At 42.5% G+C, this 25632-nt stretch overlaps 2 protein-coding genes across 2 annotated transcripts; one reads left to right on the top strand and one right to left on the bottom strand.

Annotated features, from left to right (window-relative positions):
- Positions 1-2: 2 nt before the first annotated feature.
- Positions 3-1458, top strand: LOC308336381 (arylamine N-acetyltransferase 2-like). The gene has a single exon (XM_080793743.1). It carries the CDS (start codon positions 535-537, stop codon positions 1423-1425), a length of 891 nt encoding a protein of 296 aa, XP_080649869.1. The 5' UTR covers positions 3-534; the 3' UTR covers positions 1426-1458.
- A 54-nt stretch (positions 1459-1512) lies between these two features.
- Positions 1513-21808, bottom strand: LOC308336224 (E3 ubiquitin-protein ligase MARCHF6-like). The gene is made up of 25 exons (XM_080793527.1): positions 21392-21808; positions 20836-20935; positions 18727-18800; positions 18380-18523; positions 16479-16551; positions 15805-15973; positions 15143-15350; positions 14087-14148; positions 13883-13915; positions 13671-13722; positions 13075-13133; positions 12870-12950; positions 12326-12394; positions 11512-11586; positions 11066-11200; positions 9903-10123; positions 9373-9510; positions 8374-8596; positions 6145-6214; positions 5647-5828; positions 4835-4969; positions 4252-4341; positions 3932-4064; positions 3236-3371; positions 1513-2125 (listed from the first exon to the last, which is right to left on the bottom strand). The coding sequence occupies exons 1-25, from the start codon at positions 21408-21410 to the stop codon at positions 2044-2046; spliced, it is 2763 nt and encodes a 920-aa protein (XP_080649653.1). The 5' UTR covers positions 21411-21808; the 3' UTR covers positions 1513-2043.
- Between the last annotated feature and the right edge of the window lie 3824 nt (positions 21809-25632).

Below are 25632 nucleotides of genomic sequence, written 5' to 3'. Positions count from 1 at the left end.
ACTGAGGAAAAGGGAGTGTCCACGACGTGACGTCACCGAAGTCGGGCAGTCAAAAAGAGAAAAAAGAAAGACACAAGCCCAGCAGCAGAGCAGACACTGTTCTGTTGTTAGTGTTGTTAACTTGTTACAATGCAACACACTTTTGATGTTTTTGTTCCATGGTTGAGGATGTTTCAAACTTGTTTTCTAATGGGAAGGATATAAAAGGATTGTGTAATGTAATGTTTGATAAGCTGGGGAAGTGAATTAGCCTGACACTCAGAATTTTCATTTTGTTTCACAGGGACTGGAGCCATGTAGGCTAAAAGTGAATGAGCAGCTTATGGAAAACAAAAAAGGGGGGAGAGCGACATAGAGACCAAAATGTCAGCGCCAGGGAAAAATAAACCAAAACACCAAACAGCAGGCAGCCTACAGGAAGTACAGGATTCACTGTAATGTACAAAGTCCATGGACCTTTATGACTCATCCGGGGCTCACAGTGCAAAACGGGATTTGTCAGGAAATCTTCAACACATTGAATAAGGAGTGTCTATGAAAAAGGGACAAAGAATGTCTGCTGCAGAGATGGACGTGGACAAGTACTTGTTGCGCATCGGTCATGTTGCAGTACGTCCAAGCGTGCCTACCCTGGATGTACTTTGTCATGTGCACAGCTGTCATCTGCGGTCAGTGCCCTTTGAGAACCTCACCATCCACAGTGGTGGACACCTACGCCTGGACCTTCACATTCTGTACGACAAAATTGTCAACCAGCGCAGGGGCGGCTTTTGCTTTGAGAACAACGGTCTCTTCTCATGGCTGCTGTCGGAGATGGGCTTCGAAGTCACTCTGCTCTCGGGTCAGGTGAGAAATTCAATCACCTGCCAATACGGGCCCCCTTTCGACCACCTGATCTTAATGGTCAGCCTGGAAGGACATCGCTGGTTGTGTGACGTCGGGTTTGGAGGGTCGGGTTTCCATTTCCCAGTGTCAATGGAGACCAGTGAACCGCAGAAGCAGCAGGGCCACGGATTATATCGAGTCACAAAGGATGAGGGGGGCATGCACTTCCTACAATGGAAAGGGGACGAATTCGGAGAGGCAGATGGTGAGTGGACTGATCTCTACAAGTTCATGCTTGAAGCTCGGTGTCGAGAGGACTTTGTTGAGATGTGCGACTATCATCAGAGCTCAGCCAGCTCCGTCTTCTTCTGCAAGTCGCTCTGCTCCGTGCTGACGCCAGGGGGAAGGCTCACCTACATAGGTTATAGACTGATCACCACCACCTTCCCCACAGAGGGAGGTGGAAGGGGAATAAAAACCACCAGGGAACTAAAGGAAGAGGAGATTCCTGGCATTCTTGAGGAGACATTTGGAGTTGTGCTCCCGTCTCCACTCATCCCAAAAGATGAAGAAATCACACCACCAACAATCATGTATTGATCAAGTTACCATACACATATACTTAGAAAGATATTTTCCCCTCTGTCTCTGCAATACAAAACAAAATGCAAGAAAAAAATATAAATTGTGAGTTTGATTTAATAAATTAATATACATACACTTTTAAGATGTACAATGGTCATTGCATTAATCCATCCGTCTTTTGTTTTTCTTCTATTTTTTTTAAGACAACAAAGTCTGCGTTCAAAATATTTACACATGTACAATTCTCAGGCAACTGTTTACAAAGCAAGGCATGAACAACAATACAGACACATAGTTTCAAACCTCTAATTCTTGAAACGTAATCATACTATGTTGTACGACTCCCGGCGACGCGACCGTACGATACAGTATAAATCAGCCATTACTCTCCTGTTCTGCACCTTCAATCTGAACAGATCACTTGGTTTGCGGCACACATCTCATACAATCTTCCCCCCAGCCACCGATTGGGCACAAAGGGCATTTAACAAACTGATTGACATGTATTGAATCCACCAAGATCCACAGGAGATTGCCGAGGAATGCAGTCTTAGGAGCGGTTTGAAACCCGCAGAGGGAAAGGGAAAGGTGGGATTGGGTGCGAAAATGTATTGACTCGTCACACACAAAACACTACTCAGCCACAGGGTTGGAAGGCGGGATCAAGCCTACTCTTTTGCGTTCGTAATTGACCAGCCTCTGACCGACGAGGTACCTGCACAGAGTGAGAAAGGAGAAATTAAGCTGATTTTAGTTCTTTGTTGTTCAATGGCCCTATATTCATACTGTAATAACATTTTTGTAAAGCTCTATCCCCATCTATCCAGCACGTAAAGTATCCAAATTATTTTTTCAGGACAGAACACCAATTTTATCCAATTAGGAGAGAGAACCCGACTACCGGTAGGTTAATTTATCATCTTCAACTGTATAGTCACACATGCGCTTCAATGGAGTTGATTAGTTTTTAGATTATTTTCAAATTAATTGAGAAAATCCTCTAGTGGACACAGCAGTGTTGAAAAAGTAGCACTAGTGCTGGAACATCTGGTCTGTCCATTGTCATTGTTTTCAATGTTATTGTGACGTCAATACAAATAAAATAAAAGAAACCAAAAAAATCTGCAAGTCAGCCTCCCCGTAGTCACTTCCATTTCTATGGGAGCAAAGGGGTGGACCGCCTAGTTGTGAACTTGTGGCACGGTGACAGCTTTGAAGCGTGTGAGGTCCAAAAGAGCATCGCAGTCCCGCCCCCTTTCATGATGCCGACAGGCCCGGAAGATAACTCCCCATTCATTTTCCCCATAGACGTTTAAGCCTCGGACAAAGCCAACTCTTGTTGTGACGACAAATGACAATAAACACAACGTTGGGCCGATCAAATAATTAGAAAGAAGAAAAACTAAAGAAATGTGTTGTACCCTGACCTTTTTTTCTTGATCGGCCCAAAACCTTGCATGATTTGTCACAACAACAGTTGGCTTTGTCCGAGGCTGAAAAGGTCTTTAAATAAATACTTTGTGAAACGTCTATGGGGAACATGAATGGGGAATTATCTTCCGGGCTTGTCGTCGTCATGAAAGGGGGCGGAACTGTGATGCTCTATGCGTGTGAACTTGAAGATTGGAGTTTAATATTGGTGGACATTGTCAAACAATAGGAAAAGTATCACCACAAAACCGGTACTGCCCACCACCCAACAGAACAACACGCCTGTCCAACAGTACGAGTCAGGACATAACATATCCAAACCATTGTCAACCTCCTACACCCAGCTCCAGACATTGAAACCTGCTTTCTAAAGCAGGTATCTGCAAATCCTTACTTGTCATTCTTGATGTGTTCGTAGAGGCGCTTGAACTGTCGAATCTGGAAGGACAGGATACCGATGAGAGAGACGACCATCAACAGGAAGGGGTAGATTCTCCTCTGCATCAAAATCTCCATCTCTGGGGTCACACCTGTGATAGGAATGCACTTAGTTAGGGGAGGGGGGTAATGCGCTTATGGTTCAGTTAACACTACCAATAGGTAGATGTCCTACCTGAAACCAGGGTCTACATGTCTCAATGGAAGAGTATGCACGATAGCCGTACAACCACGGCACACACGATAGTTACGTACATTGTATAAACTCAATACTCTACTATACATATTCGTTAATGCAGCTTTAAGTAATTTAATAAAGAATCATGGCATTGGTTCTTCACACTCCCTTTCCAAGACTATCATTACTTCTTATGAAATGTTTCATACATTTTCTCCCCTGTGTCAAATGCAAGCTCAGCTTGTAGATCTTCTATTTTCAGTGCAGCACACAAATATACACACATAAATTAACTTATCTTAACTGTTGATGCTATTAAGGGCATGGCCAACTCTCCACGGGCCAGAGATTCTGGATCTCAATCGAGAGTTAACCCTTACAATTAACATAAGGGTTGATCATATCAATGAGAAGCACCAATAGATGTACAGTTAAACACATATACAGTACATGCACGCACACACACACACTCACCCACGGCAGGTACCACGCCTATGGAGATGATGTACGGCACACACAAGGAGAGCAGCAGGACTGAGATGACAGGAGCTGCCAGTTTACGGATGATGAAGTGGAGATCAATATTCCGGATGCCGTTGGCGTAAACCTGAGGAAGACAGCTTGCACTTAAAACAAAGGAAAAAAACCTGGCTTGTTGAAAATGTTTGTCAGTGGCAAGACATGGAACAGTTACAGCATCATGGATCCCAGGAACAATAGTCGCCTCTACGTTGTAATGGGGATCTTTAATAAACAACACCTATGCAATGTGAAAACATTCATCTCAAATTCACCTGTTCAATGACAGTCTTCAGCCACCACTGGGGGCCCATGAGGGTGATGGCAGCGATGATCTTTGCATGGAGAACTCCAAGAGCCCAGTCCTAGAGAGAAAGAGAGAGACTGTGAGCAAGAGAGCATTAGATTTTCAATGAAGGCATTGAATTGTATGAGGATCATCACCAGACTTGAAACTCCCCTCTGCATTTTAAAGCAGTCATTCCATATGACGGGAAAAGTCTAGCTGAGAATTCAATTGAAATGTCCATGACTTCTTTACTGTGCAATGATGTTTAGTCAGAATCGACTAAATTATTTGGGTATGTTCGGTAACATTTGGTCTCTGTTTATGTTCGAAATATGGCCGATACTGTCAGGTACAAGTGATGGGTAAAGACAAAGAAGAGTTCCCACAAGTCAAGACCAATGTCTTCACAATTTTCATGCATACTGCTCAATAGCGCATGCAACTGTTTCATATGATCGCAGATTGACTATACAACAATGGAACGAATCTTGAGATGATATGTCTAGGAATGGAAAAAGAGCCATCACATCACACTGCTGCACACACACAACCATATGCGTCATTCATACCTGCCATGGGTAGAAGAGAGGCGTCTGGTCTAGTGGCACCCTGAGAGGAGCCACGATGACTAGTTCAAACAGCAGACCCAGCAGCAGTGGGATGACTCCAGCTACCAGCAGAGCAACTACCACGGTCTTTAGGATCTGCACACACACACACACACACACACACACACACACACACACACACACACACACACTTTGTTTATCTCTGTACAGAAAATATTGATCTCAATTCCAGAAGATATGAATCAGGATTGATGTAATGGCTGCCATAGACTATTTATTCCCAGCTAACTTGGTCGATGCTTAATGGAAATTGTAATAACAAATAACGGCCAAAACAGACAGAAAGGTAGGTTGTATAGTAAATGTTTTAGACTATGGTAACCGTCAACAATGAGCTGAAATGCACATTGAAAGCATTAAGTGTCCCTAATAGTAGGTACTAAGCACTGGTGCTATTCTGTTCTGAACTTGATTGGTGAAATGACGTAAGCAGGATTTACCAACACATGAAGGAAGTGAGCAAAGAGCACATTTACCTTTGACAGAAAAAGACTCGCTCACCGTATAGAAAATAGAAGTAAAACTATTTTATTTTATCATGCTCATAAAGTGCTCTGTGCTCAAAGTGCAATTAAAAAGCAAACGTTTGCTTCAGTCTATCTAAGGAGTTTTACTTCTATTTTCTATACGGTGAGCGAGTAATTTTCTGTCAAAGTTTCCCTTCCGCTACCGTAGTCAAGTTTGGAAGAGGAAAAAAAGGACGAAGAAAGGCGCAACAGTTTTCTCAGTGCTTCACTGTCCTGGTACCTTACCATGAATGTCCACTCCTGGACTTTCAGCATGATGACAGTGCGTCCCTGAGGCATCCAGGCCAGCAGCACGGTGGCGCCGCGGATGGACAGCCAGCAGGCGTACAGGCCGCATGCTGCCGTGTACAGCTCGTGGATTTTGGAGCTGCCCGTCCAAAAGGACATCAGCCACCGCCCGGTGAATACTGCGACACGTCAGAAGAACATGTACTTCAAAAAACATCCGTGATTTTTTGATTGATTGAGTCTATGCATACAGCATACGCCTATAGAGACACACGGACACAGCCTCTGAAGAAGGCAGCAGAACCATACTATTTGTCCGTTTTATATATATCATCTTGAACATGTCAAATAAATACTGAAAGAACTTAATTGAGTGTGGTTCTGTTCAGTGTTTATGACATATACACATATACACAACTATACACATTACTCTTCAATCATGGCTTGGGCGTGGGGTTAGGACGAGGAATGGCAGTCTGTTGGCTGTTGTCTTACCTGGCAGGGTCAAACACACCAAGCTAGCCACCAGCAGGGTGATGCACATGAATGCTATCAGCAACACAATCTGCAGACAGAGAGGTAAATAAAAAGTTTATAAAAAGTCTTCTGTCGACTGACAAGCTGTTGTGTTCTACCACCTATTTTTGTCTGAACCGTGAGCCAGTAACAGTGATCACGTTATCACAGTACGTGACACGAGCTGATCTGAATTAGATTATGGTGTAAAGGAGAGAGAAATAATCACCATCAGGACACCATTGTTGTGTCATTGAGAGTATTAGAGTTGTCAGTAGTGAGTGCAACCATTGAAGCCTGAGAATGTAGCATAACTTTGCCAGGAATGGCTAAGGGTGGAGTTATAGGGATGAAGCTGTAGGTGGTAGTTAGGGCTTAGGGCGTAGGCACATTTCTAAATTTAACTGCGGCGCACACCACAAACTTTAGGTGGTCCTAAAATGCTTTCCAGAGAAGAGGTTTTAATTTGTATTGTTGTGCTTCTACATATACATGTCTGTCTTTAGTAAATTGATAATGATAATATACTGTCAAGTTTGAACAATAACAGTTTCTGTTATCGATTACTGGGGGGGTAATCATTAGTGAGACTAACACTACAACAATAACGATAGTAACTGATTCAAGCTTTACTCTGAATACTGGTTTAGGTTACCCGACTTAAGGAAGTTATCCTATTAGAGTCTAATCTTATTCAATCAACGGATTCAACGCTGACACAAATCAATCCAATCAAGTGCTTCCTTAACACAGCCCTCGGGCATCTACAGTAAGCACACCGTTGGCTAATAAGAGTATATGAACTACATCATTGCTAAGGAAATCAGAACTGGCAAAATACAAAGTTGAACAACTCATGTTTCTCATCATTTTAATTTGCAACATCCTCTTGCAGAATAACTCTGCGTGTGACCGGAGCCTGAGGAACTCATTCAAAACTAGCCCTCTAATTAACAATTTTATGATAGGCCAATGTGAAAAGGGTGCCATTTCTTCTAACGCCTTGGATGGCAATTGGATGATTTGAGGCATTTTGTTCCAAAAATGTGTTTTTCTAAAATCCACCTGCACTATAACAGGCCAATGTGAAAAGGGTGGGGTATATTCCTCAGCCTAGTAGAAAAGTCGGTGAAAGATTTCACGTAAATTGCAATCTGGAGTAATATACAAAGCTGGTAACAGACGGACACACACACGTTCCTGCAAACTTTGAAAGCCAATGTTAGCCAATTAGGATGGAATATGAAATATCCGACAGATCTGTCTTGAACACATGACTCTAGAGATACTGGACTGGACAGAATCTAAAAATGTGTTTTACAAAAGTCGGCCTCCTGGTGGTGCTATAACAGGCCGTTCTGGAAAGAGGTTTTGCGCAGAGGTTAATCGTTGGCATCCAGGGAGTGTGTGTGGAAAATTTGGCATCGACCGGGTCAACGGTGCCGGAGATTAGCTGTACACCGACGGACGGAGACACACACACACACACACACACACACACACACACACACAGACAGACTCACACATGGACGGAGTGCAAAACATACTCTCTCCCCATGCCTTCGGCCTGGTGGAGACAAAAAAGAGGCATACGGGTATGCCTCTTTTTGTACATATGTCAAAAAGCATCAAAAGTAGCAGATGGACAAGCTCAAAATGGCAGATGGAGCTTGCAGATCTGCTACTATTGATGCTTTTTTGTGACGCTGCTGTAGTGTGATCCAGTAGGCTAGGTAGCAGAGGTTGCTGTAGTGTGATCCAGTAGGCTAGGTAGCAGAGGTTGCTGTAGTGTGATCCAGTAGGCTAGGTAGCAGAGGTTGCTGCCCGACAGTGACGATGTGATTTGTATTTTCTAATCCTGAAATGTGTCTTCTGCAGGTACATGAAGGTATCGTGTGACTATAGGGGCTGTGTCAAGTTTTACTTGACAATTAATGTTTACAAATAATTGCAATTACATTTTCAACAATGGAACATACTGTCTAAGAAAGGGCATATTTAATAACTTTATACTTTCAAACTAAAACAAATCTACACGCTCACAATGTCCCACGAAACGTTGACAACTTTCCACTGTTTTGAAAAATGTAAAATATTCAATGGAAACGATTATGGCGATTACCGGTATGCAAAAATAATTGCAATCACCTCGAACAGGCCTACAGTACAAGTGACGGTTATGTAAATTAGGAAGGCGGGCTTACTCACCCTGAATGGGAAGCGGAGTGGCCGGTGGTAGGGCTGAAAGCCTACCGGCCCGCCCTGCTGCAGAATGGCCTGGTGAGCGGCATGGAGACCCTCCCCTACAGCAGGCGCGGGGTTGTTATTGTTGTTGTTATGGTGACCCGCGGGGGGGTTGTTGTTGTTGTTGTTGACAGGCTGATTAGGGTCGTTGTCTTCCTGCTCCCCCAGGAGGTAAGAGTGGAGGTCTCTGCATAGTTTAGAACAACACATAAATGCGGTTAGTTTACTCAGTTATGTTAATTAGGACCCACATTAGAGACACAACAATGAGCCTCTAGTCTATAGGCTTCCTGACGCCCTGAACAAAGCAAATACAATATAAAATATATATACAATATAAAGCAATCAAAAAAATTAACACAGAAAGACAAATTAACATTATAGAATCAAATCAAAATGTCCAGTCAAATTAAACAAATACATAAATGAGTGAATGCAGCCATACTGTGTATAAGCATTGGGCTGATCTGTGATCTTGGACTACCGGTAATTGGAAAAATAAATACTGAATAGTGCCCGATACTACCCTCAATTCATCTAACAAATCTGATCAAATCTGGATTAAAATGAATGTTGACGGATAGACAGATGGCGATAATTACAATGCATTGCACATGCTCTGCTGGACACTGATGTAAAATAAAGTTGAGCGATTTGACATCATAAAAGTGCCGCTATTAAAATATTTGGGCCAAATCATAATGTCTCAACATTTAATGCCTCAAAAACAAAATGAGCAGTGGTCACATGACCACGGAGAGGATGATGTGCATGAGATGCCTGTAGATTGGGAAGGTTGGGAATAATAGCTATTCTGGGGAGATGGAGTAAAAAAAAAAGTTTGTCGTCAATACAGTAACGCTACAGAAACTAATAGATGGGAAATGCAGTCACTTGGGAAAACATCAAGTCTTATTATTGTATTCTGCAATTCTGTACATAATGTAGAAATGATTGACTTACAGTAGAAATCCTGCGCTGACTGTCCAGGCCCTCACCAGGCCTTTGAGCCACTGCCGGGTGTGACCCTGTTCCAACAGAGCCGGCAACACCACCTGGAGTAACAGCAGCTCCAGAGACAGCTCACTGACCGGGGCATCACTGGAGAGAGATAAGGAGAGACGTGGTCAAAGAAAAAGAGACGGTTTAAAATACAACACCGATATTGCCATGCCCTTCTGGAGTGTTAAAGACAATAAAGTGAGAGCAGTGGATCATTAACACCACATCAATTAAAAATGGTAGAAATAAATGGTGGAGCATGACTTTGTAAGGAGGAAAGGTGACCATGATTATTATCCTAGAAGAGATAACATAACCCAGGAGGCTTTAACTCGCTCCACTGCTAATCCTACCCTGAGCAAGCTTAGTGTGTTAGTGTGACAAAGGTCACAAATACTACCAAAGATTCCGTATAATGGGGTGAGGCTTTTTAATGCACAACAACTGACTAAGGGAGCCTAGCCTTTATGCTAGCAAGCTTTGTTGGCTACCTGTAGAGCATGACGTTGTAAGGGAGGAAGGTGGGCATCAGCACTTTAATGAGCCGAATTGGGAGCCACAGCATGAGAAGCACGATGGAACCGAACACAACCACGGAGAGGATGAAGCGTCTCAGATGCCTGTAGATGGGCAGGTGGATCATCTCCTGAACCGGGTTGAAATCGGGGTCGTTGAGGTTTCGCAGAAACCACAGCACTCCGGGCCTCAGCACCTTAAGGGAGATGGGGGACGGGAAAAGAGAGCGTCATAAATGGGAGAACGGCAGTAGTGTGGTATTCAATGATTTACACTTCAATGGTGATGTGATTGTATTATCTGCAACTGAATGTGCGACCAATGCCAGTACCTGTAGTCAATAAAGAATCCATAATGTGTGTTGCATTTATCTTCCACAACATTAATTTCCCCAGATCCTACTCTCCCCAAATGCTCTTAACACAATTTTGAGTCTCTGGGGAAAAAAGAAACACCAGGAGAGCTATTATTATCCCCTCTTCTCCCAATTAAGTTGTCAAGCCAATTCCCTAATCATATTATAATGATCTTATAATGTAGTCCCCTGTTGCTGCTAACGCCCCCACTGGTTGGTTCATCAGGGAGGGTGTAGACGAGAACGTTTCACCTGTGATACACGCGACGCCACCGATCCACTAATTAAGTTTCCCAGTTTGTCCTCCTGGTGAAACTCCTCACTCGATTAGTGGCCCGGTGGCGTCACATGTATTAACTTGTTATGGCAGTTTTTTGGGGACACCTAGGGATCGTTGATGGGGTTTCAGGGGGTCCCCAGCTTCATTATTGAACCAAATAAGAGTAGACCCTTATAGTCTGTAACTCTGAGAGTGAACAAATTACATTTGTACCCTCTCAAGAATTAAAATCAGGATTTGACAGTGTAGATTGGCGTCTCAGAGATAGTACAGAAAAGCTTTCGCACACCTAGAGTAGAGGCTGAGGACAAAATGTATTATGCGTGTCGGTCCCTATGGACCTTCTTGAGGCATGCCTGAATGTTTCAGGGTTTCAGAGATAGAAAATATTGTATCAAACATCTAGTCCTCCTGCAGGTCCCTGAAACTAAAATGTTTGAGAACCACTGCTGTAGGAGTCGCCTCAGCAGGGCTATGTTTGGACTTTGGAATCAGGTTCTCACCTCTCTGAGGAGGAGGATGAATGAGGCGAAGTAGAACACATAGACCATTCCCACAAGCCAGTGTAGGAACATAGTGGTGCCTGGTGCCGATTTAAAACTCAGCTCTCGGTCCTTCAACGAGGCGTCGAACATCTCCTGCAGATGGAAGGACAGTTTAAACCCACTGTACATTGAAAAGTGTGGTGGAACAGTAACATGTTTTTACAGATGGAAAGAAATTAAGTACATGCAAGAGTGACAGTATAACGTTGATGTCGGACGGAAACCTTATAGGTCAATGTCCAAAACGGTTACTTTTCAAGAAATAGACAAAATAACCTGTGTTCCAATATATCCAAAGTAGTTATTATTTAGTCAGTCTTGCTGAAAGTCATTGGTACAATATTGAAGATAACACCCCCCCACACACAAAATAGCGAAAAGAGTGAGTTGTGGTAGAGTCTTACTAGAGAGCAGATGTCAAGCCACCAGCCACAGATGAGTGGGAACACACCAATCTCCACCACAACCAGCAGAGAGACCTATAACAGAGGCACAGTCGATCCTCATTAACACTACAGCAGCTTATGTTGTGTTTATTTATTTGACATGAACATCACAATCACATTGGATGGACAAGACGCACTGCTTACAGTGTATTAGCACGAGTGCTGGTTTTCAACACCTGATCAAGTACAAAAAACACACAGTCACACACACATACAAATACATACATACACATATATACACACACACACACACACACACACACACACACACACACACACGTAATATTTAACATAATCAAAATTAAACCAAATTAAATTGTGTAAATAAAAGTAGACATAATTATTCAAGTAACCAGTCAGGAAAACAAACTAACATGCAAATAAGACACTTAGTTATTACTGTGGTATTATATTACCAATGTTACAAAGAATTGTGATTATTTTATTAACACAATGTTCATGAAATACATTGTAAAGTACCCCTAAAATACTCCTTTTCACCTGCGATTTCTCCCTCTGTCACTGGTAACCTCTACTATTGGTCTGGTGTAGACAACCACCTCTCCTCCGATACACATGCTGCTTTTTTGTTTTAGAAACAAGAGGCTGGCCACATATAATGCTAAATGCTCGAGCTGTCAGTGGACGAGAAACCAATGCCAGTGTATCCTGTGCACCCCAAGACACTAAAACCAGTGCATGTTTGACAGACCACACTTTCAAAGTGATTTGCAGTGCTTATGCAAAGAACACAGACACGGAAAAGAGTTACCTTGACAACGATGTAGCAGACTCCCAGGAGACGTCGTGAACGCTGGAACCTGACCAATGCAGCCAGACCCTTACACATAGCTGTCAAGGGTCAATATCACACCAACTCAACTCTAAAACTACATGCATTATGAAATTCATCTTCAAGTAACCATGGTAAGACACAGCCCAGGTAGGCAGCTTAGAGTTTGTCAAATGATGATGTCGGCTTGTGCATATAAAAAATTATGAAATTCATTCATATGCAACTCTGTGCCTACATGTTAAACAAGACAAATTAATTAATCTATGGGGGCCTTTGTGACATGATCATTTTATATGAAGATGTGTTGGTGATATAGTATTGATTGATTGAGTGATTGATTGAATACAGTGGTATGGATGTACAATAAAGCTGAAAATATTAAAACAAAAAGCCCTGGCAGCTTGTTTCCATTGTGGTCCTCATCAAGGCATCAGTAGTAATAAGCAAGCAATACGCTAATCAAGATTAGAAATGCCCAAAAGAAGAGCGACCTTTAAGATGTGCATAAGGCAAAGGATACATGACAGAGAATGAGAGTCATAGCCAGTAGTATGTAGCCCACTATGGTTGTGATCAAGCCCTCAAAATGGGAAGCCTGGACCTATAAGGACAAGAAGTCACAGACAAAACAAGGAACAATTATTTAGCATAGCTTAAAACGCTCCATGGTTTTTGGATGTAATGAATTGATTTGACTGACATGATGTAAATAAATACGTTCTTACATGTTCCTCAAAGCCAAGTCCAACGACAGAGAAGTGCCCAATATGGTAAGGACAGAACGCTGAAAGAGGAAGTATAATAAGATAATACGTAATGCATCATGAGCCTAGTACCTAATACTTAATATAAATAATTATATGCAGTTCCATTTTTTTTTAAATTCTCCTTTATTTATTATTATTTAAAGCTGCAGTGCAGTCCATGAGTTTCATGTCCTAACCAGGATTTGAACCCGTTTCCCACACATGATACCAGGGGCAATGCAGGTACTGTAGGAGCTTCGGGCAGTACCATTTGACAACCAATAGGGGTCAAGAGTGTGTGGTGACTACTTTCATCTCCTAGTTCTGCTTCAGCAGCCGGCACTCCTCTGAACTTCAGTTATTATTGCATTAAGATACTCATACAAATGAGTTAAAATATTATTGTATTCATTAAAATAAGTCAGGAATGCATATTTTACCAGGTGAGCAATTGTGTGGTTATTCACGACATGTGTAATTGTTAGGGTTATGTATCATAGATGCTATTTTATAATATCCAATGTTATAGTACCAAATTGTGATTATCTTCACCAGTTTGATTTTAATTTACTCACCAAAGACCAGGATGAAGAGTGTGTTTAGAGACACCACCCAAAACACATGCTCCTAGAAAATGACAAAACACAAAATCATCAGCTGACTGTCTTTCAAATCCCAGACATACTTCCAAGCAAGTGTTGGGGGTAAAAGAATAAAAATAAATCTGCAATGCAGAAGAAGCTAAAAACATGACATCGGATAATTCTGTAGGCTTACGTCAACTTACCAGGAAGACCAGAGATCCATCCAGACCAAGCATCTGGGAGAAGGCGTAGAATGACATTACGTTTTAATGAAATAGCTCTAGGTATATAGCAGGACTATATTAGTACTGTACAGAATGTGAACTTATGCAATTATGTGTAGGGGGATGTCAAGTCAGTGATATCAATATTATTGATACTAAATTGATATTGTTGTTGAGACTTACCCTCTCCCAGGTCAACTCTTCAGCTGCTCTATCCCACTCCAGAGCATTCCAATTCATGTCATCTACATATAGGGATTCAGGCTGATTTATACTTTGTCATATGACTATCGCACAACCGAAAAGTTATTTTTTGTGCCTTCAAAGTGATCTCCTCAAGGTCACAAAAACTCCAATAACCCTACATTGTTGACACAAGACTTCACCAGTAATATCTCTTTGACAAAAGAGAGCAATTTGTGATCCAAATTCATTGAGGTAAATCAATCCTGTCCTGTTTAACAATTTAGTGGAAAACAATTGCTGGAACTGCAAACTCATGAGGGGTGAAAAAATTTGACAAATTTCCAGAATAAAACCCCTGTGATATTTACAAAAAGGGAATATTAAAGTATAGCAGCCCCTCTGTAAACAGTGTTGTTGTAGATTATTGCAACTCCCTCTACACCGGAATTAGCCAGTCATTCTTATCCCGACTCCAAATGGTGCAAAATGCGGCTGCCAGACTCCTGACTGGCACCAGGAGGAGAGATCATATCACCCCTGTCCTGGCCTCTCTTCACTGGCTGCCGGTTCGGTTCAGAATTCAATTCAAAACCCTTATTTTTACATACAAAGCACTAAACGGACTGGCCCCCTCCTACACTGACCTCCTATCATATCCCTCCTCCATCAGGACCCTCAGGTCAGCAGACAGACGACAGCGACAAAGAAGAGGCTCAGGGGGGACCGTGCCTTTGCTGTCGCTGCTCCCAATTCCCATTATGGAACAGCATTCCTCTTGCTGTCAGATCTGCCCCCTCCGTTGATAGCTTTAAGTCCAGGCTAAAAACATTCCTATATTCACAAGCCTTTCAGTCCCCCTGATGCTCTTGCACGTTTATACAAAGGATATGATTGCCTTGTTGCTTTTAAACTGCACTTAACCTCCCCCCCCCCCCCCCCCCCACCCCTACTGTACCAAATGCATTTTTTTTATCGCTTTATTTTACACGGGTGTATAGCATTAATGACCTGGTTGGCACCAACAACTGTGATTCAATACAAAATCTCTCCAACCTTGCGCTCCATTGTTGGCGTCTGCATCTTCAGCAGCAGCCCCATCCTCTATCTCCACATCCTCTTCATTGTTCAGCTCAGCGTCGTCTCCCTGGTCCGGGGGCGCATCGGGGGGCTCTGGGTCTGCCTCGTTCTGGGCCGGGAGGTCAGCTGGGGCCGGCTGGACCACAGGGGGCTCGTTAGCTGCTCCCTGGCCTGCACCTTGTGCCTGGAGTCAGCCAACATTATAAGTCAGTTTCCAGGAACATCAGAGAGGGAGGTATGTGTGTATGGGTCAGAACAAAAGTGAGACGCTGAGTGAAGACATAGATTTTGCAGTGACTCCATATAGACTGCAGGACATTTCACGATATTTCTATGTAGATAAATGTTGTAAGAGCCTATCGGTGAAAGCTATGGTGCTACAAAGAAAATTTAGTGTGACACTGAAAGTTTGCAGTCATTTTTTTAAAGCACTGGAATGATTCACTTAACCTCTCCTTCTACTTGACCTCAACTTATCCTCTGACTTATCCTCAGTAGAGCTTGACAAAACCCTCAGTGGAGGGTTAAAGTTATGAGAACGTTTCAGATTCTCTGGAACCTGTTCACAAACTGGAATTACTAAACAACACAGTCAAAATATTGATGGATGGGTGATCTTCAGTGTGAGTGCATTTGACCTCGTTGGCTTGTGCAGCCACGTTGGGTGGCGGCGGCTGTTGCTGCTCTAGCCACTGGGGGGCGCCGCCATGGACAATCTGTTCTCGGAGCCACACCAGGCTGATGAATGCACACAAAGTGCAGGTGACCACGAAGCAGCCCTGCAGACAGTCCGCCAGCAGGTTTTCTCTAAAACATCAAATGCACATGCAAGCATATACACAAGTAATGTATACATGAGAGGGAATTTTGAATGTGCCTGTAGCGAGCATGCTTTCAGGAGTCAAAGTGAACTAGTTGAAATGTCCTGTACAATGCAGGCATTGTTGGAAAGTAAATTACGTTGATTTGTCTTCAATTTGACCATGGTGCTTTTTCACCTGCACATAATTTTACCACTTAAACACAGAATTCTTTGTTGTACGTCAAGTGAAAATAGCAATCAAATAATAGGCGATCCGGGTAAAAAGAAAAAGAGGGAACAGCCTTTATTATACCAACATGTTTGGACCTCACTCTGTCTTCACCAGGGAGGACAGTGGAAATAGCCAATCACACAAGCTTATATATCTTCCATTTTCACCAAATATTTGTCTATTTTCACCTATAATGACATGCCCAGTGCAGGGTTTCTAGGATTCATGTGGTCCAACGACAGATATTACTAAAGTACAGTACATTGATCATCACTCACGTGGAAAGCATGTCCAATGGCAGTGTCAGAAGTGAGCTCACAGAGCCAGTAAACAGACACTTGTAGATGCGACCTGTGATGAAACAAAAACGATATTTTACACCATTTAAGTGGTATAACATCATTTAACATTTTTGTGATGGGCCTAAACATTCTCCCCTTCCTCCCCACACACAGGAACAGTTTTGATGTGGGTTTTGACATATAATCATTTTGGAAATATTAAAATTTGCAACATTTCACAAGATCAGTATTGGTATCGGACCTATCGGTATCGGCCGATCATGAGAAAAACAATCGCTGATCGGTATCGGTCCCAAAAAACCTGATCGGAGCATCCCTGCAAAAGAATAATACGTATTTTGGCCTAAAGTTACTCCTTTTTCTTCTAGTTGTTGTTACCCTGGCTGTAGGTGGTTGTACTGTTAAGTAACTTAATAATCATACAAATACTGCGATGTTATATTTTTCCATATCGCCCACCCCTAGCTCAGTTCTAATTTGACATGCGGCACAGACCAGAGAAAGGAGAAGAGGTGTGAATGGAGTACAGTCCAGACTCTGTGTGCATGCTTGCATGTGCGTTATGGTACGTATCTCGTTAAATTCGAGTCAATGCGATGCAGTTCAAATCATTAATGATTGCAGTGCAGCCGGCACTATACTTATATGCAACAAGACGCGAACAAGACGAGTGCTACAGTGGACTGTTTTCCGAGTGCTGTGCCGGTGCGGAATCAAGCTACAGCGAGCAATGAGGGACAATACAGATGGTACAGAGGCTCAATACAAAAGGCAAAGCAGCAATATATTAAAAAGCTGATTATATCAACAATTTTAAGTTGTCAGGCTTCCAAGTTGCCTAACTTGCCGCGTGTCAATGTCGCCTGCAGTAGGTCAGGGCCTTAATGAGTCTAAAAGACCCACTAGCATCTGCTAGAGGGTAGAGACTGTGCTACAGCCCTTTTCTATCACTATTAGGGCTACAAGTAAAAAATTGCATTACAAATGAATATTAATTAGCAATAGTGGCAGAATTAGGGGTGGACAAATAATTGTATATTCATTGATGGGCCATGGGGTCACAAAATTAATGAGGCCCACCTGCAAGGGTGAGGGTCTTTCAAAGGGTTAGGGTTCACCACACTGCAAGTTCCAAGGCAAACCATTCCATTTTCAGAACTTTTGGTCTAATGGTGGCACTAGAGACCAACGTCTCTGAGTCTGTACTGCAGCATGAAGGTGCACCGCAAATTACAATGTAATCCATCCAATAATCTTGTTTGGGAGTAAAATATGAGCATGGTTATAATTTCTGGCCTGATGGTGACACAAGATGAAGGGACCGTCATAGGCATGACAATCCAGTTTGTATTCAGTGTTGGATGGAAGGATGAACCGTGGGCCGACACAGCTATTCTAAATGAGGATTTACAAGATCCTGATAGAAGAATACAGTATGTGTTATAATAGCCAACCAAAGTGGGTAAATGGCCAGTGTGTAACTGGTTTAAAAAATCTATTGATTATTATCAATGTAATCAATGTCATGTGTAATGTAAAAGAGGACTAAACCAGAATGATTTACTGAAAGTTGCACATCAGAAGTTGTACTTGCCTAAACATTTGTTGTGCATTCATGAGAATTACAACCATTGTGTTTGATGTTGTTTAAGATTGTCCTCCCAATGTTAATAAATGCAATAGTGATTTTCAACAAACGGATGTGCTTATAACACATACTGTACAGTACTGTGGGACAATGTCAATTTATAGTAATTCTACTACTTTGCATACTTACTTACTACTTTGTAAGTGTTTGACAATTACACACAGAATTTACGTAACTGTGTGGGTGTGTGTGTGTGTGTGTGTGTGTGTGTGTGTGTGTGTGCACTCACATGCAGTTAGAGGAACTACACCAAGCCATGCGAAAGCCACCAATGTATAATGGAACCAGTAGCGTATTGCCGTGCCCACACTGGTCAACAACCCTGCGCAGATGTCCTGTATGGGAAGACGGGACGGCATATCTGGGGAATAGACTGGGGGTAACAGAGAAGACAGATGTAGAGGTCAATAACAAAGCCACAGCATCCTTATGTATCTACTTTAAAACTGCTGATCCGACAAGAACTATGATCTATTATAGAAGAAAGCAGGTCAAGGATAGTACACTACACTACACATGAAATAAATGAGTATAATGTGTTAAGTAATGTCCTGCTGACACTGTTTAAGTACTTACTTGGTGTGAAAGCAAATCTGTGCTTGCATAATTCACAGTACTCCTTTCTGCTGTGTTTCAACCACTGGACCAAACTGTAAAACAAACAACATGAACAAGGTGAGAAATAGAGTACACTGATGCCCCAAGATGTCAGACAGATGCATTTTTCCGACAGTGCTTATTTCAGACACTATAATTATCCTCATCAAAATTCAATATATACGGTAGAAACCTTGATGATCAAAGTCTTTATAATGTTCATAGATGTGTGTTTAAGACAGAGCTGACAGTTAATACCTACTACTAGTACAACAAAATATGTATCCATTGTGCAAGACAAGCCCTTCATACGATGGCTAAACTTAGAGGAACGGCAATGACATCCTTAATTTGCTCGCAGACAGTTGCTAATAATAAAGCACTGGCACGGCCAATGTGCAAAGTTTTGTTTATTCACACGCATTTATACGCAGACGCAGCCCTCATCGGAAAAATAATGGCACAATTTGCATATTGTTCTTTTTCAAATCACTTTCAGTGTTCCAGACATTTCATTCACCTGAATGAACTCTATTCATGGAGTGTGAGTAAACCAGGTTTGGCTATACAATAAAGTGCTGCAGCAGACTGAAGCCACAGCCTATGACACAGCAGGTCTCAGAAACAAAAGTCAAGATATTAGCCTAAGGCGTGATTCATACTATTTTAGAGCAGAATAAAAGTCGGTTCGGCTCTGTAGAGCCTACAATGTGATGTCATTTGATGTTCGGGGGGGCGGGTACCGTCCTAAAGTCGGCTTTCCGGTGCTACTGAAAATTTCTGACGAGCCAAAATCATTTCGGCACTACAGCTACAGTCTCGGCTATGGTGAACTTTTCAGGACGCACGCAAGCATGCACGCACGCACAGTCGCACACACACACAGGCTGTGAGCATGTCGTAGGCCGATAATATTTCAGTCATAGTAAAAGTGACAGTATCATGAGTTTCTGATCACAATCTGGTTAACCAGCAAGTCTTTTACCCTCAGCAAGTCGGTCACTCGGTTGTAATAGTACCATGTTGTTGGCATATTATGACATAAAGCTGTAGGATTAACAGCTGGTTTATGTAACGTAATGATTAGTCCCAGCTGTTTCCAAACACACTGACCAAGCAGTACAAAATAAACTGTGATAAAACCTACAGACTCCACAATTCTACTATTCAGATGCAAACCCCCCCCCTACCCAAAAACCCTGGCCTCAACCTGTTGTTCAAAACTCTGTGGAGTTCATGAGCTAATATGGATTCAGCCACAGGTTCAACAAATGCCACAGAACAATCCAGGCCTGGCCTTTCTGACCTCCCCCCCCCACCACCACCCACCACCCTAATGCTGCCTTCACACTAGCCACGACAAAAGCTACAAAATGAGTAAACGACCGGTCCGACTGGCTAAACTAACCCCATTCCTAACCTTACAGTAAACTAATGGTCAGAATAATGGAATGTCGGAATTATGAGCGGACCCCCGACTGAGCGTGGCCAGCTACATTTCTCGCCATTGAGTCGCCATTGAAGTGTTGCTCAAGACACATTGTGTATGAAAAGGTTAGTGTTGAAGAACTGGTTAACGACATGACTACATTTTTCTACCTTTTATATTTGGAGTGAAAGTGGTGAAACAAAAACATTGATTGATTGACTGATCGATTGAAGCTTCACTGCGTCATAGGAGCACTGAAAGAGTAGAAGACAGGTCGACCTTTTTGTAGAGCGTCACACCTGTCACACAGCGACAGAGGTTGTCAGCCGTCACACATTCGACATACATACGTCGTACTGTATATACACACATTTATTCAGCTGTCACACATTCGACATACATATACATAATATGTATATCGAATGTGTGATATGTATTTTATTACATACCTGATACCTCGTACTGTATATACACACATATTTCTTCTGTTACACACCGGCTGTCAATGCAGCCATTGTCACATACATTATCCTCAGTAACATGTCATAGGATTCACTGTCTACTTGACACTGTAGTAGATGAATGGTAGAGATGGTAGTGTGGTGTGGAAGATGTCAACAATGACTGTTTTATTTTATGGAGGAGACAAACTCACATACCATTCCTGATGGATGAATTTAATACTGCCAGTGCAGACGCATGGGTGATAGAGGGGTTTGTCCGGGGTCCCCTCCGAGCGGCACACACGACAAATATCCGCTGCACATATGAAAGTGAGGAAGATATATTTGAGATATTAAGACAGGTACCAATGGCACAGGGAGGATGGGGGAAAGTAGCATCGTTAGAGGCATCATGTTGAGAGAATAAGCGACTTGGATTGATGCATGATTAATTTGACTATTGTGGAAAGAGACTTAATACAAACTGGGCTCAGCTAGGACCATGCCAAGTTGGGCTATTGCTGTCCACCTGACATAACGTGCAAATGACACATAAGTTGATATGCTCCCTGACATGTTGACAACATATCACATCAGCTTCATTGAATGACAACATTATTCTTAGCAGTATGATCTCTTGTAGCTCAAAACATTCACTATAGCCTTGGTTGATTGTTAGCTAGTAAGCTTGCTTAACCACTAGGAGGCCACCATAGCACCACCAGACTTGATTCTCTTTCAATGATGCAATTTGTACAGTCAGTTCATTTACCTTCCTCGGCGGTATCCATTATGCTCGCAATGTACCTTTTCCCCCAGTGGTATGCTCTACTGAGAACCCATCCACACGTAATAATGTATAGCTGGCTAACAACGTTAAGCTTGCGAGAGATCAGAGTTTATCCTTGGGGTTCGGATGCATTGACAATCATAAAATGGTGTCCGTCCACACAGTTTTAAGACCCAGCAACGCTGCTTTGCTTCTTCACGTCCGATCTTACAACCAATTTTTTGTGTTTACAAAAGGTTTTTTTAAACTATTATTATTATTTCTACGGTGACATTTCCACCAGAAACGTGGCTGACGTTAACATCCTCCTCTTGTTTTGCTCAATAGTGACTCGTCTCTGACTCTGACAGACAAAATATGCTAACCTCGCTAGTTGTTGCCCAAGTCAGTGAGCCTTGCTACCCCACGGCCCACATCTCCTGTCACAACAGAACACTCCCATGTACGGCAGCGTTCAGGCCAAGCGCTACACACAAATTGGTGACCTATCGACTACTGTGACTCCAGAAGTTGCAATTGTCAAAGGCAAACCTAAATAAACCTAAAAACCTAAAGAACATGAATATTTATTCGTTTCGGCAAATGCGCTCAGTTCACTGTAAAAAAAAAATAACAACATTTGATTGTTTTCTAGGTTGTAAAATGCAAGAACTGCATGGATTTGATTTGATGGATTTCTTAATTTTTATGATTTTTTGTGGCTTTCACCTTTATTTTATATTTTTTTATGGAGGGATAGACAGTAGGGAGAGAGATGGGGGTTGAAATAGTGGGTGAAATGCAGTAAAGGCCGCCGGGATCGGGAGTCGAACCCGTGTCACACTGCCAGACTGGATTACCATCCAAGGTGAGCTGACCGCTGAGCCACGGCCTTGATAGATTTCATAATTTATATTATTTATTCGTTTCGGCAAATGCGCTCAGTTCACTGTAAAAAATAAAAATGTATTGTTTCCTGGAGTCACATCATTTGACAGATCACCGATTTCGGTGAAACGTTTAGTTTCACCATGAATTTTACGGCAGGAAAACATCCGTGACTGTTGTCACGTGGTATACATAAAATAATCAGATACCGGTGACCGGTGTTGTATCATTTTCTCACTCAACACTGGTACACATTCACACATGGATATTATTTACTAACACTGTGTGATGAATTGAACATGGTGGACCCTCTTGTAAACAAGTGTAATGCTTAATTGGGTCGTCCACTCACAGTTAACAGTCTTTGTATTGAGTTTGTGCTTGAAATGTAGGCCTACTGTAATTCTGCAAACAAACAAATTGTGTTTGTAACACAAGTTGTGGTCAAAAAACATATTAATTCCATTCCAAATAAACAAACAAACAAACAAACAAACAAACAAATAAATACATAAATGTATGCTTTGAAAAGGTAGATTTCAACATGCTTGAACATTTGGGTCCCCTCCATCACACACACACACACACACACACACACACACCTTTATCCTCCTCACCATCCCTCCAGGTCTTAAATAAATAATTTCAGGTTGGGATGTAACACATTTTATCCAACCAGTTCAGGAGAGAGCTCATACTTTTTTAAATCTTTAAGTGATGAGGATGTTCTCTAAGCCAGTGGTTCCCAAAGTGGGGTCCGGGGACCCCCAGGGGTACCTGAGGGAGTTCCAGGGGGGACCCATCTATTTTGTTCATGTTCATAAAGTGCTAAAGTGTTTAAAGCAGTGGTTCCCAAACTTACATTTAGACGTCTACATTTAGACGTCTACATTTAGACGTCTGTATACATTTAGACCAGTGGTTCCCAAAGTGGGGTCCAGGGACCCCCAGGGGTACCTGAGGGAGTTCCAGGGGGGACCCATCTATTTTGTTCATGTTCATAAAGTGCTAAAGTGTTTAAAGCAGTGGTTCCCAAACTTACATTTAGACGTCTACATTTAGACGTCTACATTTAGACGTATACATTTAGACGTCTGTATACATTTAGACCAGTGGTTCCCAAAGTGGGGTCCGGGGACCCCCAGGGGTACCTGAGGGAGTTCCAGGGGGGACCCATCTATTTTGTTCATGTTCATAAAGTGCTAAAGCAGTGGTTCCCAAACTTACATTTAGACGTCTACATTTAGACGTCTACATTTAGACGTATACATTTAGACAGTGTCCCCCTGAGTGCCTTCCCAGTGCCTCCCCAGTGCCTCCCCAGTGTCTCCCCAGTGCCTCCCCAGTGCCTCCCCAGTGTGCCCCTGAGTGCCTTTCCAGTGCCTCCCCAGTGTGCCCCCCGAGTGCCTTCCCAGTGCCTCCCCAGTGTGCCCCCCGAGTGCCTTCCCAGTGCCTCCCCAGTGTGCCCCCCGAGTGCCTTCCCAGTGCCTCCCCAGTGTGCCCCTGAGTGCCTCCCCAGTGTCTCCCCAGTGCCTCCTCAGTGCCTGCCCAGTGTCCCCCAGTGTCTCCAATAGCAATACAAGAGCAATAATACAAATTAATCTTAATGTATTAATCTTATTAATTAATGAATCTAATTAATTAATTAATTAATCAAAATTGCGGCCTGTGCCCAGCACCATGCCAAAGCTTTTTCCTGCAGGAAACACTGCTTGTGGTTGTAAATATATTGTTATCCGTGTAGCCCAAGTATATTTAGGGTACCTCTTTTTATATTGCTTAAAGTATATTATTATATTATATTATTATCTTCTTTCTACTGCTTCTGACTTGGCACACTTCTTCTGTCTCTCTGAGCCATACTTTATAGGGTGACGTGACGTCGTAGCCTGACGGCACGCCACCGACCGTTTCCGTGGCAACAGTAAGAGACAGTCCACCACCAAGCTATTATTGTCCCCTTTCCATTGCACTGGCAAAACACGGCTCGACCTTCATTGTTTGCCCAAAGTTTCCAAAGTTTCCAAAGTTTCCATTATGAGGTTTTGGTGCCAGTCATGGTCAAGTTATAAGCAAGCTGAGCAGTTTACGTCAAGTAGTTCTTTGCGCTTTGACAGTAAAATAATAATAACTTGGCTCTCAGCCTGAAAAACATGGTTAACCTCTGACTCCAACTCTTCCAACAGGCTGGTATGGTGTTCATTGGATAAATAGGCCTTCAATGTGATGAATGAAAAAAAAAAAAAAAAAAAAACATCCCATGAGATGCTCTCAGACTAGGTATCTCAAGACAATTGCGTGTATATCAGAATTATGACTTTGTGTCTCAAAACCTCAAAATAGTAGACTTTCTGAAAATAAGGAGAATTCTGCATTTACTAGCCTACACCAGTGTCGACAAAGCAACAGGCTATACTGAGGCTAGCCTACAAGAATTTTCAGCGACATACAAACTGATGCGCGTGCCTGACACTGTCACTTGCATGACGGATGTCAAAAAGTTGAGCTGGCTCCAACCTTTTTTCTGTGTTCCAATGACGCAGTGAAACATCAATCATTTAATGTTTTCATTTAATTATTTCCACTCCCCTTCTCTCTCTCTCCACAATTCCCGGTATGTTCCAAAAAAAGGAAGAAAAACTCATTCTTGCGCTTAACCAGTTCCCTGTGCTATGTAACAATACCCTTTTCATTTACACAGTGTGGCTTGAGAAATACTGAACACGACTCGGCATCAATGAATGTAGCTGAACATGCTTGGTTGTTTTGTAGCTTTTGTCCGTGCTAGTGTACTGTGAACACAGCATTATTAGTGTAGGAAATAGGCTACTTATCTCAGTCGAAAGAGTGGCCCAATCCTAATCCTAATCCACAATGGTCAAGAGGTGCACGCACATCCACAAATTGCAACGGGTGCAGGATCCAACAGAATAACTAAGAAAGGAAAGAGGAGATCCACACACCGTTTTAAAAGCTCCCAAAACAATCTATTGACAACAGAGCGGAAAACAATACAAAGTTTCGGCCTCAGGGGCCTTCGTCAGGTATAAAATCCCCCCCAGGTAGGATTTTGTGCCCCTCCAGTCCAGATTGTAAATTCTCCATGATTATTGTAAACAGAGTTGGGTGTAACTAGTAACGGAGTAATTAGTTACTGTAATCACACTACTTTGGTCGGTAACGAGTAATGTAACGACACTACTCCTCCAAATTGATAATCACATTACAGTTACGGGTCTGGTCACTTTGGAAGTTACTAGTTACTTGTGTCCTGCATGCTGCTGCTTTCAGCAGTGTTGCGTTGGAGAATAATGCACACAACTAAGGAGATGAGTTGAACAGGTATACTGTGAGCT

This window comes from Protomyctophum bolini (assembly GCF_963924005.1).
Source record: "Protomyctophum bolini genome assembly, chromosome: 21".
Taxonomy (NCBI): domain Eukaryota; kingdom Metazoa; phylum Chordata; class Actinopteri; order Myctophiformes; family Myctophidae; genus Protomyctophum; species Protomyctophum bolini.
This window is presented reverse-complemented; position numbering and strand designations above follow the sequence as displayed.